We start from the raw sequence: 13147 nt of genomic DNA, 5'->3' as shown, positions 1-13147 counted from the left end.
GCAGAACCGATAAGGGAGCTTCAATATTTAAGATACTGGGATACACTGCCATCCAGTGTTCAATAAACAAATGACACAAATGCAAAATATAAATCTATTTTATTTTTTTCTGATTTCCTATGTTGGATATTACATGAGTCATGATTTAAGATGACAGAAGCATTAGTAGTTAAAAATGATCAAGGTTGTTAAAGCCAGTTCTTCAGTCTTCCGGTATATAATTGGGATTCACCACCAGAAACAGATCCTCCTCCATGAGAGGCTCATCTCCATCCTCACTGATCTTCTTCGGTCCTGTTTTAGTCAGCTCTAATTGGCTGCCTAGTCTAAAATTAGTTTGAAAATTGCCAACCAGGTGGTTGGTCAGACACTTTAAGAATTGCAAAGTAAAGCATGGTTTAAATTGCAAAAGAAACTAAAGACTGTCTTTCACATTTTAAATATATTCAAAGTAAATTTAAATGAACCTTTTATTTCTTTTTTTTTATTATTATAATTATAAGTTAACAATTAAAACAACAACAATAATAATAAAAATAATAAAACAAATAAAAATAAATAAATAGATTATTATTATTAAAACAATGAGACAAAAAAAAAACTGTTTAATAATCAATGACTGATGGTGGCACAACTAACAACTTTTACCACACTGGGAATACAATAATAATAATAATAATAATTCTTATTTTTTTTATAATGCAAAAAAATATGAAACATTTATAAAAATAAGATTTAATGGCAGGGAGAGAGGGAAATATCTGAGATATGCTATTGTAATGGAAAAATCAGGACTCATGTTCCATCTTTTGCATGTGCATCACCAACAGGTTGATGTCAGCAGAGTCAACATGAATAATTGACTTATTCAGGAGTCTAAATTCCTCTTTCACATGTTTGGGTTGAACCTTTCCAAAGGAAGAAGACAAGGATACATTTCCAACTCTGCATAAGCCATGTTTGATGGACATGGGTGCATGTTGAAACCATTTTTGGGAACATCATCCATTACACGATGGATACACACCTCATCTAAGCAGCGAGTCGCAGCATGCTCTCCAGCTGCCTCATAGTGATCCGCAAGGCCGATTTGGTGGCTCCACCTCAATCCTGCTGTCACAGATACTTGAACTGGTCCATCACGAACTCCTGAGTCTCTGAGGGGGTCTACAGATACAGGGTTATGTGGTGAATTATCATCTTATTCATTATAATTAATCATCATTTTCAGATCATTCCAAACCTGTATGACTTGATTCTGAATGTCCAAAAATGACAAAAAAAAGATTGCGATCTACAGCAAAGGACAAGATTTAAGTGAATAGCAGTTTGAATAATGTACAGTATCTTGCCTTTGGCTGAAACTGCCGGGTGAACAGTATGCATCTCTGGATTTCAGCAGTACTGTAAACTCTTTCTACTGACTCAACATTCCTGGCATGAAGATCTACAATCCGCCGGGCGATGGCGTAGTCTGTAACCTAGTAGAAAAAAGCGGCTTATTAATCAGAATCTTGCACATTCACAGAAAATAGCTTAATTTCGTGTTGCAAAATAAGCTGAATAGAATAACCTGTAAACAATGAACAACACTGATCAGTGAGAAATGACTGGAATGGTGGGGAAAAGACTTGTGCAGAGGCTGTGATAGAGATTCTTGTCTTGGCTCATCTCAAACACTTTCTCCCATTCCTTCACGGTTATCTGGTACTTCACGCTCTCAGCTGTCTGATCCGATCCTCCTGATGAAGATCCTTCCCTCCAAACTAACAGAGTGTAGAGGGATAAAACACATACACAAACACACACAAACACACAAACCCACAATAAAAACACAGCAATAAACTTGAAATCTATCAGAAAACTCTATCAGAATGTTTGAACAAAACAAGACGGGTCGCCTAAAGAAAATATCTATAGTAAAAAAATTGTGTATAATTTAATGAGTATACAATTATGTTTTTTAAACAAACTAAAATGAAACTTTTAATTTAGTTTCAATGACTCGGTCGGAGCGAATCTCCAATTAACAACCTACTCAATTGGTACAAAAATACTAAAAAAAAGAAAAACAAATAATAGAGATTAGCACTTTCTGTAATAAATAAATCCAATCTAAATCCAATGTTTTCCTTTATAGATATGTTAGCGAAAATGTAGGGCCTTTCTACAATATTAACATAACTACAGGTCCTTCTCAAAAAATTAGCATATTGTGATAAAGTTCATTATTTTCCATAATGTAATGATACAAATTAAACTTTCATATATTTGAGATTCATTGCACACCAACTGAAATATTTCAGGTCTTTTATTGTTTTAATACTGATGATTTTGGCACACAGCTCATGAAAACCCAAAATTCCTATCTAAAAAAATTAGCATATCATGAAAAGGTTCTCTAAACGAGCTATTAACCTAATCATCTGAATCAACTAATTAACTCTAAACACCTGCAAAAGATTCCTGAGGCTTTTAAAAACTCCCAGCCTGGTTCATTACTCAAAACCGCAATCATGGGTAAGACTGCTGACCAGAAGGCCATCATTGACACCCTCAAGCAAGAGGGTAAGACACCGAAAGAAATCTCTGAACGAATAGGCTGTTCCCAGAGTGCTGTATCAAGGCACCTCAGTGGGAAGTCTGTGGGAAGGAAAAAGTGTGGCAAAAAACACTGCACAACGAGAAGAGGTGACCGGACCCTGAGGAAGATTGTGGAGAAGGACCGATTCCAGATCTTGGGGGACCTGCGGAAGCAGTGGACTGAGTCTGGAGTAGAAACATCCAGAGCCACCGTGCACAGGCGTGTGCAGGAAATGGGCTACAGGTGCCGCATTCCCCAGGTCAAGCCACTTTTGAACCAGAAACAGCGGCAGAAGCGCCTGACCTGGGCTACAGAGAAGCAGCACTGGACTTTTGGACAAATTTTGCATGTCATTCGGAAATCAAGGTGCCAGAGTCTGGAGGAAGACTGGGGAGAAGGAAATGCCGAAATACCTGAAGCTCAAGGGCAGGGTCAATGCAGCTAGCTATCAGGAGATTTTGGAGCACTTCATGCTTCCATCTGCTGAAAAGCTTTATGGAGATCAAGATTTCGTCTTTCAGCACGACCTGGCACCTGCTCACAGTGCCAAAACCACTGGTAAATGGTTTACTGACAATGGTATTACTGTGCTCAATTGGCCTGCCAACTCTCCTGACCTGAACCCCATAGAGAATCTGTGGGATATTGTGAAGAGAAAGTTGAGAGACGCAAGACCCAACACTCTGGATGAGCTTAAGGCCGCTATCGAAGCATCCTGGGTCTCCATAACACCTCAGCAGTGCCACAGGCTGATTGCCTCCATGCCACGCCGCATTGAAGCAGTCATTTCTGCAAAAGGATTCCCAACCAAGTATTGAGTGCATAACTAAACATAATTATTTGAAGGTTGACTTTTTTTTGTATTTAAAACACTTTTCTTTTATTGGTCGGATGGAATATGCTAATTTTTTGAGACAGGCATTTTGGGTTTTCATGAGCTGTATGCCAAAATCATCAGTATTAAAACAATAAAATACCTGAAATATTTCAGTTGGTGTGCAATGAATCTAAAATATATGAAAGTTTAATTTTTATCACTACATTATGGAAAATAATGAACTTTATCACAATATGCTAATTTTTTGAGAAGGACCTGTATACGCTATGTTTAATGTAGCATTTAAAATTTTGTCAATCTACTTTATTGAAATTATATTAACTGTAGTAAAAAAAAACTATTTTAATTAACCAATTAAAAACATAATTTGATTCAACCACTCAGCCTAACAAAAACCAAATATTTTTAACTAAGCATTAACTAGATAGCTGCTCCTGAGTTTACATCTTTACCGTTTACTCTGCAACTTTTCAAATTTTATAATTTTATTACTCTGTACATAATTATATATTTTGCTAATTGCACAAAAAAATTTATAAAATTATTGTGATATGAATATTATATTGATGAGTTTAAGTTTGTTTTGACCTCATGAGGATGGAGATCGACGACATAATGAACATTTGAAGTTTCAGGCTGTATTTTGTACACTGCTTGTGGAAAATGCCTGATAGTGATATTCTGAACATGCATAACTGTGTTTGAATAATCATAACATTGTCTTATGGCTCTTTGCTTCACATAGTGACTCCACAGCATCAGAAATACATACAGAAACTTTTAATTATTTTATTTAACACACATTAAAAAAGTGAACCACACTATACAAATGGTTTTCTGGTCACAGGTAACAATGCAGACAACATGTCTACAAACCTGTCCAACTTGCTCGTTCTTGGGACGTGCAGCTAAAATTGCACCTTTTTTCCTACATTATTTCCATTCTTCTCTTAAATCATTTCTGAAGGTCCGCATTGCTAAGATTTCAATGCTTCTTTATTCATTTAAATGCTGATAGGTAATAACATGCTTAAAATGTAGGATTTATTTCTGATTGGGTTTTTACAACCAGCAATGTATTTATTTTGATAAGATTAAAGCTGGAGGTATCTGTTTGTATGTACATTTCCAATGCAGTCTGTCCATATCCAGGGAAGCAGTAAAGTCCATCTCTTGCACAAAGACATTCACTGACGCACACACTCTCCTCTCCTATTAGTCCTTTTGCTTTTTAAACTCAACACAGGCCGAACATCAAGAGGAATGATATTTATTACCAAAGAGACAACTAAAAAAAAAACAAAAAAAAGGTGAGAGCGAGAGAGAGACAGTAAAGACATGGAGTGGAGAAATGTTTAGGCCAAGTAGCTGTAGGTGTCCTTTTCTCCATCCACCCGCTCCAGATATTCCTTCTCTATAAGGATGTCAATGCACTTCTGTAAAACACAACACAAACCCAAGTACATGAGCACTATACTGTGCTTCTTTGCTGATAAAACAGGGTTTCTGCAGGTTTTATGATGATACATTTAAGACCATGTAAAGAAAACGTCAATGTTTAAAAATACAACTTTCCCATCATAACTTTTCCAGTACCTGCAGAAAAGTGATATTCTTCAGTATTTTTGTCTTGTTTTCCAGTAAAATTATTCTTAAATCAATATATACTACTTGAAAAGCAATAACAAGTCTTGTTTTCTGAGAAATTGTTCAAAATGACTGATTAAAACAACCTATTTTAAAGAGAAACGCTTTCATACCCTATTTCATTTCAAATGTTTTGGGGAAAAAATACTGAGGAAGATTTTTTAAATTTTAAATTTTTTGCGCATGGAACTTTTATAAACTTTAAAACCTTTTCAAAGGCCTATATTTGAAGAAAGGGTGAATGAAGACCCTTTTTAAGACCTACAGAAACCCTGTAAAAACTCCTGGTATCCAGACTAGATTTGTAGAACAGGAAGAAATGACCTTGATGACGGGGACTCTGGGTTTGAACCGGGATGAGAGCTGATTCAGAACCTCGGCCAGAAGCTGCTGATGCTTCAGAACCTTCCTCATCTTCATGATTCTCACTATGGCCGCCTGCACACATCAAAACTTAGTATCCTTTTCGAACACACTCCAACTCATAAAATATACACTGAAAACAGTTGTTAAATTGCAATAAGATTACTGTTTTTGATCAAATAAATGCAGGCTTGGTAAGCATAAGAGCGTTGGACATGAAACCTGAATCAGGAGTTTCCTGTCCTCTTCAATGTTTTTATGGGTCGTTTCCTGTTCCTGTTTCTGCTCCGTCTTCATTGGCACGTTAATATTCACTCTTAGTTTTTTACTGGGGAGAAAACAGTGCAGCCATCAATACTGACAAGTTCATTTACTCTGCTGCATTCTAAAGCACAAAATGTGAAACATTAAATATAGAATCATAACTGTCTGCAAGATGAGATGCACTCAGATGACCTACTTTTTATAGCCCAGGAAGAGTTTTATGAGGGTGTCGGGTTTGAATTCCACTTCATCCACGTTCGCGTTCTCGTCCTCTAAAACCTGCATAGATTACAACTGAAAACAACTGCAAACACACAACTGAAGCAAAATGAAATGGCACTCACAACCCATTTTATGTCTGTAAATTGAGGAGAAACAAGTGTAGGGATGTTTTTCCATTGTAAAAACTAAAGAAAATTAACTGTATATGAATAGTGGACGTTCCACAGCAAAATAGAGTGTGAGTGGATTAAGGAGGAATTACACGAATAACACCTAAATAGCTATTTGGCTATTGGTTAACTCTATTTATGGCCTTGATGACATCAGCGGAAAGGGAAAGTCGTTTCAGAGTCAAGTAATTATATGTAAATAAAAAAATATGAGAAAATGCACTCAATTTTGATTTCGACTTTGCAGGATTTTTTTTTTTAAATAAAAGATAAAACAATTGCTTACCAGCAGCTTGGATTTCAATAATATTTGCAAAACTTGCACCAATATATCCTAAAATACATTAAAAAATAAATAAAAAAAAGCTCAGTTAATGTGCAAAATCCACATTTGGCTGCCATCTGGATCTTTTATAGTATTCTTTTGTTTCTTACTATTTTGATCTGTGTGCTGTCTGTCAGCTGCTGGACTGTATAAACGTCTTCTGTGTTATACTGCAGCAGAATGGCCATCTGAAACGTAGACGCCTGTATGGACACACACAAACAGTCTGATGAATATTCACATACTATATTAATGCCCTAAGTTATCCTGATAATTGGATTATATGAATGCAATTCATAACTCTGTTAGTGCATATTTAGCTAATTTACTGTACCGTTCAAAAGTCAGAAGGAAACGTATTTTCCGGACTATAAGTCGCACTTTTTTTCATAGTTTGGCTGGTCCTGCGACTTATAGTCAGGTGTGACTTATTTATCAAAATTATTTGACATGAACCAAGTGAAATGAACCAAGAGAAAACATTACCGTCTACAGCCGCAAGAGGGCCTGTAGTCTACACTGAAAACATAGAGCGCCCTCTCGCGGCTGTAGACGGTAATGTTTTCTCTTGGTTCTCAATAAATGCGACTTATAGTCCAGTGCGACTTATATATGTTTTTTTCCTCGTCATGACGTATTTTTGGACTGATGCGACTTATACTTAGGTGCGACTTATAGTCCGAAAAATACGGTAATACTTTTATTCAGCAAGGATGCATTCAATTGATCAAAAGTGACAGTAAAGACATTTATAACATTATGAAAAATAGCCATTTAAATAAATACTATTCTTATAATATACTATTATTTGAATATTCTATTCATCAAGGAATCCTGAAAAAAATGCACCATGGTTTCCACAAAAATATGACGCAGCATATCAACATTGATAATAATAATAATGAATGTTTCCTGAGCTGCAAACCAGCATATTAGAATGATTTCTGAAGGATCATGTGACACTGAAGACTGGAGTAAGCTGGAAATTCAGTTTCGTATCACAGGAGTAAATTACATTTTAAAACATTTAAGAAGAAAACAGCTTAATATTTGTTTTTACTGTATTTTGAATCAAATAAATGCAGCCTTGGTGAGCAGAAGAGATTTCTTTGAAATGTTATTGTTTGAAGAATTCAAGTCACACGTATCTGGTCATACCTGTAAGGTGTAGCGGTTTTTGAAGCAGTTGGTGACCAGTTCTCCTTTGGACAGATGGTAAAGCCAGGTGAGCTTTCGGCCGCTGTGTCTGCTGGCATAGAAGGCTGTGAACCTTTGGTAGCTCCTCTCCAACTGTGTCGGAAGAGACAGATGACAGATTTACAAACCTTGAAAAGAACAAGAAACTTACATAAGGCATTTTGTAATATTACCTCAGACGGCAGAGCAAAAGTGCAGGACTGCTGGAAAGGCCATGAACCCGAGCTCAACACCTGGATGCTGAAGTCCACTAGGAAACAACACAATATTTCTATAAGACTTCAAGCACAAATGACAGTATTTCTCACCGCAGCAGAGAAGAGAGAAGCCCATTCTTACGGTCTAAAGGCTCAGAGTTCGTGAGGTGCTTCTTGAACTGTTCGTTGAGGTCTTTGCTGACTCCAATGTCCTGGAACATGCGCTGGAGTTTCGATGTGTATTCAAAGCCGCACGCTTGCTAAAAATGACAAACCAAACAGTGTTAGACACAAACAATGATGATGGCATTTGCAATGAACAAGCACAAGGACACCACAAGGTTTGGGTGGTATAGAAAAATTAAATTTAAAAATATGTTTTTTTTTTCCTGAAATGTCTTTGATTAGTGCTCAAACAATATAATACTGTATAAATAACATTAAAATAACACTGAAAGCACCTGCCAAATGCATTAATAAAAATGTAAAATAGTGATTTGATAAGAGAAACTATGACATTACAATAAAGAAATCTAGTTTAAATACATTTGTGCATTTAACAGACGCTTTTATCCAAATCAACTTACAGTGCATTCAGGCTATAATTTTTTTTTCAGTATGTATGTTCCCATCGAACCCATGACATTTTGCACTGCTAATGGAGGAACATTAAGGAACACTTTATAAATAATAAAGACTTGTTTTTCCATACAAATTTTATACAAAAAGAATAAATCAGTAAATGCAGCACATGGACTTCAGTAAACATCACATCTAGAACTGTTGCACCTTTAGTTTGGAGATCATGCTGGCCTCGGCATCGTCACTGGCGCTGTTCTGATGGACCAGACGCTTGGCCAGCATCTTCGCGTAGAACTTCTGGAACACGTCCTTGTCCTCAATGTACTTGAACACCACCATCTACAAAAAGAGAACAAAAGATCAATACAAAAACAAAACAGAGGCATTATGTTAAATCTTGCAATTAGATTTTGTAAAAACACACCACTTGATTCAGAGTGTCTTCAAGCTCCGCCTCCTCTGGGTTTTTAGAGCTGAAGTATCAGACAAAGGTTTGATTAGAATCAGCACTGGGATTTAATAACACATTTACAGTGTGTCTAACCACACACACCTCTTCTTGAGCAGAGAGTCGCAGTATCTGGCCAGCAGTTCAGGAGATTTGCTGGAGGACTGAACCATCTTAGTAACAGCATTATTATTGATGAAGCGCCCACAAGCCTGAACACAGAAAACACGTCTGAATACTTTCAATATCTATAAAAAATAAATAAATAAAAAAATTATATATATATATATATATATATATATGTATATATATATGTGCACTAGTTCATACAATATCTACATGAAAAATACTAGATTATATTAAATTATATTTAATTAGAAAATTAAAGTAGTGCTAAGATAATCTTCTGCATATCAGAAAAATATATCATTATAGTTTTTGAATTAGATTAGATATTCAGTTTTCGCTTAAATTTTAGTTACAGTTTAAGTCATTTTGTTGTTTTTGTCTTATTAAAATGAGATCTACACTGTTTTTATTCATAAATTTTAGTTTTAGTTATTTCTGGCCTAAACTACTGTTATTTTAACATCACAGAGATACTATTAGTTTTGATAAATATTTTGATTCAGTTTTTATATTTTCTGTTTAGTTAAAATTTAAGTGATTCTACTGTGTTTTTGTCATCTTTAGTGTTTTTGTTTTCCATTTTTTATATATGGCAACTATCTGAAATAAATACATTTCAGTTAATGTTTATTTCAATTAAAAAAAAAATTTTATTTATGTTTTATGTGACAATAACCTTTGTGGGACGACAGGCATCAGGATACCAATCCACAGACATAAAAGAACTTGACAGGTTAAATCGAGTTAAACAGGTACAATTACTACAACTAATTCAATCTTGACCAAACAGAGCTGAAAAGATGGTCCTACCTTGTCAAGAGCAGCCACAAAACCAGCATCATTGTTGAACGCTGACATCACCAGGGCATTGTACTTCTTGTGCACGTCCAGAATGGTCTGGACATAGATTTTGGGGTCCTACAACAAATCAAAGAATTCATAGCGGTTAAACATGTGCTGTCAGAAAGATCAGATGTAAAGCGTGATGATCTTCAGACTCACATTGAGAGCAGACTCCCCACATTTCTCGATGGCTGCCAAGCCTTGATTATAAATGTGCGTTTCCAGAAGTTTCTTTAGTTCTCCCAATCCATCTGTGATCCGTGACACAAGATTGTACATGCGACCGAGATCTACACAGAGAGAAAGAATAAATTATAGTTGAGAATCTCAATCTGAAGTACAGGTGAACAGACATTGAGTTTTCACTGTCGTTCACACCTTCATTCTTGTCGGAGTCCAGAAGGTTCTGGAACTCTGTGTGGAAGATCTCCAGGTGCTTCTCGATGAGAACCTGCTCACACTTCCTGGCCAGCTCATCCTGTGTGCTCTCATGAAGGTAAACCTGCACTCTCCTCTGCTCCTCCAGCAAACGAGCCTCGGCCTGCAAAACACACACAACTTCGCAAAACTAAATCCTAAATCCTAAAATAAAAGTTGCAGACTTTTCATGATGTTTGACATACACCACCATTCAAAAGTTTGGATTGAACAAGATTTGTTTTTAGATGAACGTCTCTTATGCTGGCCAAGGCTGTATTTATTTGATCAAACATACAGTAAAAACTGTAATATTTGAAATATTATTTCAAATTAAAATAAGTGTTTTCTATTTTAATATATTAAAATTTGTAATTTATTTCCGTGATGCGCAGCTGAATTTTCAGCATCTTCAGTGTCACATGATCCTTCAGAAATCATTCTAATATGCTGATTTGCTAGTCAAAAAATGATTTCTTCATATTAACAATGTTGAAAGGAATTGAGCTGCTCCATATTTTTTTGTCAAAACCATGATATATTTTTTCAGGATTCTTGGTGGATGAATAGAGAGTTCAAAAGAAAAGCAGTTGAAAATTATTTTATAACATTATAAATGTCTACTGTCACTTTTGATTCATTTAATGCATCCCTGAAGAATAAAAGCATTAATTACTTCGTTTTCTTAATTACATATAACCTATCTATATAACCTGCATTCGGACTCTGTTAAAATAATCATAATCAAGGAATTAACAATCAATCCACCATTAAAATGAAAATCCCATAAAGCTTTCATGCTCAGAAGTCAAAAGACTTGCATAATCTTTAAAAAAACATTACTGGCCAAATAACAGTGCTGTAAGATCCCTGCAATATTCACAATGTAACACTAAATATAACACAGCAAAAGAACAGTAAATATATTTGAGAAATCAACCAGTCCTTCTTGAAAATGTGCACATGCCTTGATTTATTTTATTAAAGCATGTCCAGCTATTTCGGCCTCACCTTCTTCATGTACTCAGTGACAGGATTCTGTTGCAGGAACTCTGTGCTTTCCCTCGTGTAAAACCGTTCGGTGTCAGCCAGGAACTGAGTCTCAAAGTATTCCTTGTAGACGGACAGAGTGGGACCTTTAGCGAAGGCATCGTCCTCATTGAGACCCAACTCAACTACGAGAGATGGAGAGAAAGATTTCTGAGCAACTGCACAGCTTCTAAACATCACGTATCACAGACGCAAAAACAAAGAAACAGTAAAAAAATCCATCCTGACGTGAACGGTGCCGCACCATAGGACTGCACCACTCCACTGATGAGTCTAGTGTTGATGGTCTCTCCGTTCCTCTCCTTCTCAATCAGCTTCAATACTGCATTTGTGACCTAAGAACACCGGTACCAAAACAGACATTTATTAGAGTTTTTCTCACCTTGCCCAATATGGCTGCATTTACACTGCAGGTCTTGATGCCCAAATCCGATTTTCTGACTATATCCGATTTTTTTGACGACCTGCTTACATCATCTTTTAAAAGTGTCCCGTATCCGATTTTTGCATTTACACTATACACTGCTGAAACTACCAAACGTAGACGTTCTGACCCGGAAAAGGAAGTAAAACAACACGAAATACAAAAATTATACAGTGTTAGTGTTTTGCTTTCCACAATATTTTGAAAAGTCAACAAAACAATCAGCAAAACATTGGTCTCGTACGACGGAGAAAAAAGAGGAGCCCTTGTTGCAGCCTGGGTGAATTTCGCGCTTATAATAAGTCATGTGATCTCAGTTGGTGGTGTCCACCTGAGTTGACGTCACTTTTTTAATGACATATGACTCGCATTTACTGGGGAATATCCGATTTGTCTGCTTACATGGCACACGCAAATGCACGTATCTGATTCATATCCGATTTATTACCACATATGAATGAGGCCTGAATCCGATCTGAGAACATCAGAATCCATGCGGTTTTTTCCTGCTTACACGTTCACCGGTCATATCCGATCTGTGCCACATGAGAGGAAAACATCGGAATTGGGTCACTTGAACCATGCAGTGTAAATGGGGTCTATGATGCATTTCCTGTTTCCAATCTCACCTGCTTATTCAGAGGCCGAAACAAACATTCCCTCCACGTCACCAGAGCAAGCTGGAAAAACACACACAATAAAACATGTACAATTGTTTATGAATTGAAACTGTGCTGTAATGCAGAAGAAAAGCAAGAAATGCTTACAGAGTAGATTTCATAGATCCCTTTCCGGCCCTCGTCACACTCCCTGCGCACCCAGTGGCGGTTGAGGTACGCACAGATCCCGTTGAGCACTTTACTGGAGAACCTGTAATCCTCCCACTGCTGTGTGTAGAATTTCAGAACACTCTCATCCATCAGGTCCTCTCCATCCTGAGGACAAGAGCCAACAAACATATCATATAAATAAATTGATCAAATGTTCTTGAATGAAGTTGCTGTAACTGCCCCACAGCTTGTTCACAAAGCATCTACTTAGTTGTTTTATTGAGGACAAAATGTTTATGGCATTTAAGCATTACTTGTAGAGTCTGTGAATTTGTAGACAACTTTTATTGAATAAATATAAGCAATATTATAGGCTCACTTTGGTCATGGACAAATGTGCTTTGAACAAATCTGCCCCATGAATGGTGCTGTAACAATCTTTTGGGCTAAATGCTGTGAATCTGATTCACTGGGTGAAACAATGCATCCTTAAGGACATTTGTTCAGAGACACTAAATGAATCAGTAAACAACTCTTAAAGATTAAAGACTACGTCATAAGTAAGGTAAATGAAGCTATAACAATAATAATAATAATTTTAAAAAAAAACATTGTTGCTTGAAATTTCAGCTACTTGCTAAGACAACATTTCTCATTTTTATTTTGATTAATTTGAT

General features: G+C 36.3%; 1 protein-coding gene across 1 annotated transcript; it reads right to left on the bottom strand.

The window, feature by feature from the left end:
* Positions 1–4197: 4197 nt before the first annotated feature.
* Positions 4198–12858, bottom strand: LOC132155366 (cullin-1-like). The gene is made up of 20 exons (XM_059564240.1): positions 12850–12858; positions 12468–12635; positions 12330–12380; positions 11521–11611; positions 11238–11401; positions 10188–10350; positions 9969–10099; positions 9777–9884; positions 8943–9049; positions 8814–8862; positions 8597–8728; positions 7950–8067; positions 7784–7860; positions 7572–7703; positions 6524–6616; positions 6375–6422; positions 5893–5975; positions 5655–5760; positions 5394–5507; positions 4198–4858 (listed from the first exon to the last, which is right to left on the bottom strand). The coding sequence occupies exons 1-20, from the start codon at positions 12856–12858 to the stop codon at positions 4778–4780; spliced, it is 2025 nt and encodes a 674-aa protein (XP_059420223.1). The 3' UTR covers positions 4198–4777.
* Positions 12859–13147: the final 289 nt, after the last annotated feature.

The sequence above is a fragment of the Carassius carassius genome, chromosome 12 (assembly GCF_963082965.1).
Source record: "Carassius carassius chromosome 12, fCarCar2.1, whole genome shotgun sequence".
NCBI classification, from domain to species: domain Eukaryota; kingdom Metazoa; phylum Chordata; class Actinopteri; order Cypriniformes; family Cyprinidae; genus Carassius; species Carassius carassius.
The sequence above is the reverse complement of the archived record's forward strand: the minus strand, read 5'-3'. Positions and strand labels throughout refer to the sequence as shown.